The sequence below is a fragment of the Dermacentor albipictus genome, chromosome 9, assembly GCF_038994185.2.
Source record: "Dermacentor albipictus isolate Rhodes 1998 colony chromosome 9, USDA_Dalb.pri_finalv2, whole genome shotgun sequence".
Taxonomy (NCBI): domain Eukaryota; kingdom Metazoa; phylum Arthropoda; class Arachnida; order Ixodida; family Ixodidae; genus Dermacentor; species Dermacentor albipictus.
The window spans coordinates 65,282,033-65,289,661 of record NC_091829.1 but is presented as its reverse complement, the minus strand read 5'-3'; the positions used below and the strand labels follow the sequence as shown (position 1 = coordinate 65,289,661).

General features: G+C 43.1%; 1 protein-coding gene across 1 annotated transcript; it reads right to left on the bottom strand.

Moving 5' to 3' along the window:
* Positions 1-1,624: 1,624 nt before the first annotated feature.
* LOC139046749 (uncharacterized) lies at positions 1,625-6,514 on the bottom strand. The gene is made up of 3 exons (XM_070526351.1): positions 6,322-6,514; positions 4,475-4,541; positions 1,625-2,134 (listed from the first exon to the last, which is right to left on the bottom strand). The coding sequence occupies exons 1-3, from the start codon at positions 6,512-6,514 to the stop codon at positions 2,035-2,037; spliced, it is 360 nt and encodes a 119-aa protein (XP_070382452.1). The 3' UTR covers positions 1,625-2,034.
* Positions 6,515-7,629: the final 1,115 nt, after the last annotated feature.

Here is a 7,629-nt window from a genome sequence, read left to right as displayed (position 1 = left end):
CTTTTCACTCGCTTCTCTGCAAAGCTGAATTTCTAAGGATACATTACGCCCCATGCAAGTCAACATATGCTTATACTAACCGCAACCAATGACAAACGAATATGCACATATTAGCTATCGTAAAAAAATGCTAGGCTATAGCCTGTTCGAATCTCAACTCATTGCTGTTCACTCATATCTCTGAAAAGCTCAGTTTGGATGCATAGAACAATGCCTCAGCTGGCGCAATTACATTCACGGTAACTTACATGACTGAAAAACCAATTTCACCAAATGAGTCGTTGTGGTTAAAAACATAAGGCTGTAGGCCATTAGAACCTCGACGCGCTTTTGTTCCCTCACTTCTGTGAAAAGCTGAATTTCCAAGCATACATTCTCCAACGTGCAAATGAACCTGCGGTGACACTAACCTAAACGATTGATAAACGAATATGCACATATTAGTTATCGCGCAAAAAAAGCATCGAGCTATAGCCTAATCGTATCTCAACACTGTTCACCCTTTTCTTCGAAAAGCTCAAACTGGACGCATACAATACTGCTTCGGCAAACGCAATTACATCACGCTAACTTACATGACTGAAAAACCTATTTGCCCAAATGAGTTGCGGCTAAACGTACCAGCCTATAGCCCATTAGAACTTCGACGCGATTGCGTTCCCTCGCTTCTCTGCAAAGCTGAATTTCTAAGGATACATTACGCCCCGTGCAAGTGAACACATGCTGATACTAACATAAGCGATTGATTAATGAAAATGCAATATTAGTTACCGCGCAAAATAACGGCAAGCTACAGCCTGATCGAATCCCAACGCACTGCTTTTCACTCATATATCCGTAAAGCTGAAATCGGATGCATACAACACTGCCTCAGCAAACGCAATTACACTCACGCTAAGGTCCATTATTGAAAAACCAATTTACCCAAATCAGTTGTTGTGGTTCAAAACATCAGCCTTTAACCCATTAGAACTTCGGAGTGCTCGTGTTCCTTCACTCTTCTGAGAAGCTCAATTTCTACGCACACTTTATACGTCCCCTGCAAATGAACATACGCTGACACTTACCTAAATGATTGATAAACGAATATTTGCATATTAGTTATCACGGAAAAAAACGCTAGGCTATTGCCTGTTCGAATCTCACGGCACTGCTGTGGGCTCTTATCTCTTAAAGGCTCAAATGGGACGTATACAACACTGCCTCAGCGAACGCAATTCCACTCACGCTAAGTTACACGACTGAAAAACCAATTTGCCCAAATGAGTTCTGGTTAAAAATATCAGCATATAGCCCATTAGAACCCCGGCGTGCTCCTGTTCCCTCAATTCTCTGAAAAGCGAAATTTCTACGCATACTTTACGCCCCCTGCAAGCGAACATATGCTGACGATAACTTGAGCGATTGATAAATGAATCTGGACAAATTAGTACAAAACAGTCGTAAGGATTGCGCTTACCTCGTAGGCTAGGAAGTGGAACTTTGCCCGAGGTTAGGTCCCGTGCTCTCTGAACCAAAAGCACGGGGAGGTCCTACGTCAATGAGCAGCGAGAATTGATCGATCAAATTTTTGGTGTCTTCACAAAAGTGGGGCGAGTTGCGTGCACGCGTTAAAGGCTAAAATTATTCAGGAAAACATGTGACCACTCGCTCGCGCAAGCACATGCACTGTTATTGGCAAAATGGCAGCCAATGCGAAATGAACCCGCGATATCGAGTCAGACTACATCTCCCGTTATTGCACTGAAGACAATCTTTAAATACAAAGTAATGGGTGATACTAAACAGCGAGTAAAAAACGAAGTATACACCGGCGCTAAATTTGCGTATGTTAACTCGCCCAGCTTTTGTTTTATGCTTTTCACAAAGAAATTGTGCTTGAAGAAAACTTTTGCCTGTTGTGATTCCGTAACGCATACGTGGTCTTCCCATCGGAAGCCTCGGCGGCGACAAGAGCTCCCACCGTGTTAGCGTGGCGCGCATCGAAATACCAGCTCGATAGGTGAGCTGGTCAGTGGATCCGCAGAGTGGGCATCAAGACACCAGGCTGCTGGAAAATCTGGTCAGCAAGACAGCACGGCGCTTCCAGACCCCATCGTACTGGACGGGTTGATTACCAGGTTCGCAGGGCAGGCTGCAACACACCAGGCTGCTATAACTTCAGCTTCAAAATCAAGATAGCTTAACGAAACATTTCATATGCGGGATACCAATTGCATATTGTAAATAGGAGGGCCTAATTTTTGCAAATGGTCTATACTAATTCACATTTGAATCACTGCAGTATCAGCATAAAACGTGACTAGAAAATACCCGATTGGAATGCCTGTTACGGGTATGAATCTTCAATGCCTTAAGGGTGCGACTTCATGAATTATTCATGCAATCTAATAGCTCTGTAGCCAGTCTTTAAGCATGTACTAGCAGTCTCGAGTGTACGTTCTGGAACCACATTTACACATATACATGCAGGTGCATTACATGCATTTACGTTATAAAGCAGATTTACAAATCCAGGTGAACCTGGCAACGGAACAATAAGTCGCGATAGTTTCGGAATTGTTGATGCTTCAATTTACGCTTATGGTACCTCCACTTGTGCTTTGTGGTGCTCAGTACTTGCAAAATATCTCGAAGCACAGGGTAGGACCGGAAATGTTTACCTCACAAAGGAAAAGTAGTTTACAGCGTGATTTCTTTACTAATTCCTACACAAATATCCTTATGGGATGCACGACCCTCATAAATTCTGTAACAGTGATTCTGTAAGAATTAAAAGCGTTGCAATCTTTTCCTTCCACAGCTAGCCCAAAATGAACAAAAGGAAACTGCATATTCACGTGTAGGGACCATGAGCGCAGAAGAGACAGACATGTTATACAAATTGCAATAGTTACGCAAGTTTTTCACATTGGTTGCATGAAGATGATGAGGAATAAGAAATCTTTATCAGTTTGAGCGCAAGAGTGGGTTTGAAGATTAATAATAAGAAGGGAAAGGTAATGTTAAAAAGCCTGGCAAAGAAACAAGAATTTATGATCGCCAAACAGCCTGTAGAGTTTGTGAATGAGTAAGTTTATCTAGGTCAATTACTCACAGGCGACCCTGACCACGAGACGAAAACTTACACAAGAATAAAAATGTGTTGGAGTGCATACAGTACACATCATCCAATAGTGAAAAAGAGCCTATCCCTGTAGTTCAAAAGTGTGTAATCATTGAATTGTATCGGCGCCAATATATGTGTTAGAAACTTGGAGGTAAACAAAGAACCTCGAGAACAAGTTAAGGACCACGCGAAGCGATCGAACGGAAAATGTTAGGCGTAACGTTAAGACACAGGATGAAAGCAGTGCGAATCAGAGAGCAAAAGGGGATAGCCTACACTCTAGTTGACATGAAGAAAAAAATGGATTTAAGCAGGCCATGTAATGCGTGGGGTTGATAACCGGTGAACCATTGCAGTTAGAGAACGGGTGCCAAGGGAATGGAAGCGAAGTCGAGAACAGCAAAAAATTAGGCGGGCTAGTGACATTAGGAAATTCGCATGCGCAAGTTGGAATTAGCTAGCGTAATACAGGGCTAATATGACATCGTTGGCAGAGGCCTTCGCCCTGCCCAGTGGACATAAAACAAGTGACAATGTGTTAGTAGCTCAGCATGTACGGTTGAACCTCAATAAAATGAATAACGGTATAAGGAATTTGTAGAACTTTGTTATAGCGAAACGAGATATTAAGAAATAATGGATGTGTCGAACTCAGTGAAATTCCCCTGGAAGTCCCCTACAGATTCATAGCGCGGTACATGTAATAATTAATATGACGAAGTAATGAATATGAAAAAGTAATCCTAGTTCCCCCTCCAACTTTGCTACGACAGGGTTTTATTTTATTGAATATGACGAAGCAAGCCTAAAATTCACTAAAAATGTTTGTCAATATTTGCATATGTGCTATAGCATGCATGCTAATATTTCTATAGGCCTTGATTTTTAGCCCATTTAAAGGTATTATTGTTGGTCTACAACATGTTTTTGATTGTTTTATTAGAATCCTTGCAGTAAAACAACGCAATAATGTTGGTGGCCAAAGTTATGACTGATACAACTTCGTAGCACAGTATGAACACGTCTACAATTATAGTGGTCATATATTACCGCCGAATGTCGTCATAACAAAGTACCACCCGATAACACAATGCATTCGTTATAAGCGTACACGTCGATAATGTTGAAAAAACTTCGGAATTTTTTTCCCTACTTCGTTATATCCAATAATTTGTTTATCTGATGATTCATTATATATTTTTGCACTTCGACAGGCAGTGCCAGAAGGTTCCGCCCTGCTGGATATCCTGGCCAACAGGCACCCAAAGTGGTGTAGCCGGCTGCGCGGTGACATGATGTGCAATGGAATGTTCATTCCACCGGAAAGACTGGAGCACTATGTCGCCAAAGTTGCACGCCTTATACCTGCGACCTGACATGAGCGTGCTGCAATGGCTGCTGTTCACCTCGCTGCTCCAGGAGCCAGGTGTACCTGGGAGAGACACCAAGGCGATAGTGAGAACTGCATCCTTCGTGTCGTCATGAGCTTATTGATTCGTTGACCACGCAAAACACTTACGGTCACGTTACAGCGCAGTCAACAGCGATTTCGCGCCCTTCATTATTTTTATATGAAAAGATTTCTTAACAAAACGTCGTGTTGTGCATTCAAAGCACAGAAGTATCTGGAACGCTAGTGCATTTCTCCACAAAGTTCGGGAATTCATATCTGGAAACTGGTCTCATCCTGATAATTCGCTCCAAGTGGATCCTCCTCGCGAACTCCATGGCTAGAATTTGTTAATTGCAATTTGGGTCATAAGGTCATAAGGTATTTACTTAGAAATTTAATTAGTGAATTTGGTCAATTAGATGATTATGCATTTCATTGTTTTGCTCAAGCAGTGTCCACCGCTTCAAGTAGACCACCTCATGAACCAGAATTGCGCCATCTTCCACACGTAAATTTCAAAAATTATTAAAAGCGTCCGCTGAAACACCCTGTATACATTGCGCGCAGTTTTACAACTGGTACTAATTGAATAATGTAGCTCAGTGACGCAAGCAACCATCAATATTAAGAAGGATAATACGTGCTTTCGTAGTTTGCATCTAGCCAACGGACTCAAAAAAAGTTTTACATCACTACTTTCTCTTTTTCTTACTGCAATGTCCAACTGATCGACGGGTCGTATGGTGTACCATGGAAAGCGACGTGACTTGCTTCCGCATTTTTGCTGCATGGACTTTCGTTGTGCGCCTTTCAAGAACCCCTGTGGATTATGTACCGTACGCCTACGTTGCTTCCCGCTTTTAAAGAATAACACTCTGAAAGCTAGCACCACTGCAAGTTAATGGCGCATCATGTCTCAAGGAATCGTTGCACGAGCTTTGAAATAAGCACGGTGAGCGCTTCCTATCGTTCGGGGAGAATCATAACACCAGTGTTGATCTTTCTCATTGGCTATTTTGCTTGTATTTGAGCTTCACTAGGCGTGTGCGAGTAGTAATTCTCAAAACCAAATCAAATGCCAATCGAATAGTTTCAGAAGCAGAACAACTTGACTATAGAATAATTTTCGAATAGTTCTCGAACCAGGAACCTCCGATCGCACCATTAATATGTTGTTTTTTTAATTATACGGTTTTACGTGCCAAAAGCACTTTCTGATTATCAGGCACGCCGTAGTGGAGGACTCCGGAAACTTTGGCCACCCGGGTGTTCTTTAACGTGCACCTAAATCTAAGTACACGGGTGTTTTCGCATTTCATCCCCATTGAAATGCGGTCGCCGTGGCCGGGATTCCATCCCGCGACCTCGTGCTCAGCAGCACAACACCATAGCCACTGAGCAACCACGGCGGGTCACCATTAATATAAAGCGGTCTTCACATCCAAATATATTCACAAAATTACTAAATTGTCATTAAATTGCACGTTTTGAAGAGCAGCTTATTAATAGCACAAATTAAACAATATGCAAATAAGCAGTTTACTCGCAAGCTCAATATTAAGTGATGAGTGCGAATGATGGCAGTCTAGAAAAAGAATAGAAGGAAAGCGGGAAGGAAGGGCATGGCACATTAAAGAGGCTGAAGTAAAGAAATGATAAGTAACGGTCTTTGCAGTGTACCTTGTACACCGCAGTCGAACTGGTGGCAATGGGCTGCTCGAGTGCAGAGCTTGTGAAATAATTTTACAGGCAATTTTACCTTGCAGAGCGAAAGGCATTGGAAAGACTGCCACGCAAGTCTCGTCTTCGATGACCTCACCTTGCTGCTCTGGCTGGTACAGTTGGCCACGGTGCTGCCTCCCACGCTTGACCTGGTGACGAAGCACTAAACTCTGGCGCCGTCCTTGTCCGACAGATGCGTGCTCGACACGATCGGGTCCATCTCGTGCCGGCCGTTCACGGCAGTCATGAAATAAAAAAAAACAAAACAAAAGAAAACGTGATTTGCGCATGTGGCAGGAACGGCGAAAAAAAAAGTGATAATAAGAGACACTGGGTTGCTACTCTGGATACCATGAAACTCCGAAATATTTCTGCTTTTTTCTTTCTCGGCCAATCACAGAGGGCGCAGTTTCTCCATGAGCCAATCGCACAAGGAAAAATGGCGAATGTGGTACCATAGCGTATCTTCTGAATGGCCAGAACATCTCTAGCTTGTCTTCATACGGGACTCGGCCATTGCATAAACCATTGCATAAACCATAAACCGGCCATTGCATTGCAGGACTGTCAAAAGCACAGTCCTGGGCACGAAAATAAGTCTAAGACGTGGTGCCGTACGGCATTTCATGCGCGACCGAGAAAAACACCGCCACATTTATTGGTGTCTCCTGCGTGATTGCTCGCGTAAAGAGCTATTCTAGCTGCAGCAACGACAGGGCAATAATCCTCGCAATTGACGGCTGTCATTTATTATTCAGCTTCCACTGTCAACAACGCGCGTTTGTTCGGAAGCTTCCACATTTCCTTCCACATTTAGGTGACAGTTATTCACCCCCGCGCTCAACACCCAAATTGTTAAAGCACTCGCGGAAAGAAATTATATTGTAATAAAAGAAGCAGACAAAAAACGGCAGTGTGGTAATCTGGCCTTTAGAAAACTACAAAAATGAGGCGTCAAAACAACAGATTAACCACATCTATTACACGAAGCACATCTCTAAGCCAACTTCAGACTACAGCAATATTGTGCAAAGCCCAATAGCGAACCTCCTGTCCAGAGCACTTATCACCTAATCTGAATATCGCTTCACGATGCCGAAGAACAAAGAAGCAGGCCGCTTTTATCTCCTGTATTCCAGTAGAAGGAATATTTAGAGCCCAAATCGCAGGTCGGCCTACAGGATCTAATAACAACACGCCTACGGCGTCACTATCTAAATTCCTGAATCACCACCTGTCAAACGTCCCCACCACCCTCCCATCTTTCGCTCAAGACACGCCACACTTAGAATTATCGACGGCATTAACGCAAACCAAATCCTTCCCGACCGCGTTATTCTAGTCACTTTAGATGTTTCTGCCCTTTACACCAACATACCCATGAGTGAAGGAATTGTATTGTATT

Excerpts from the sequence above, each read along its gene's own strand:
- LOC139046749 (XM_070526351.1), bottom strand. The coding sequence starts at position 6,514 with ATGCGCAAATCACGTTTTCTTTTGTTTTGTTTTTTTTTATTTCATGAC. Across the intron at positions 4,542-6,321 it reads GTACCAGCCAGAGCAGCAAG|GTACACCTGGCTCCTGGAGC; the intron begins GTGAGGTCATCG and ends TGTCTCTCCCAG. Across the intron at positions 2,135-4,474 it reads ACGCTCATGTCAGGTCGCAG|CCTGCCCTGCGAACCTGGTA; the intron begins GTATAAGGCGTG and ends GGTGTGTTGCAG.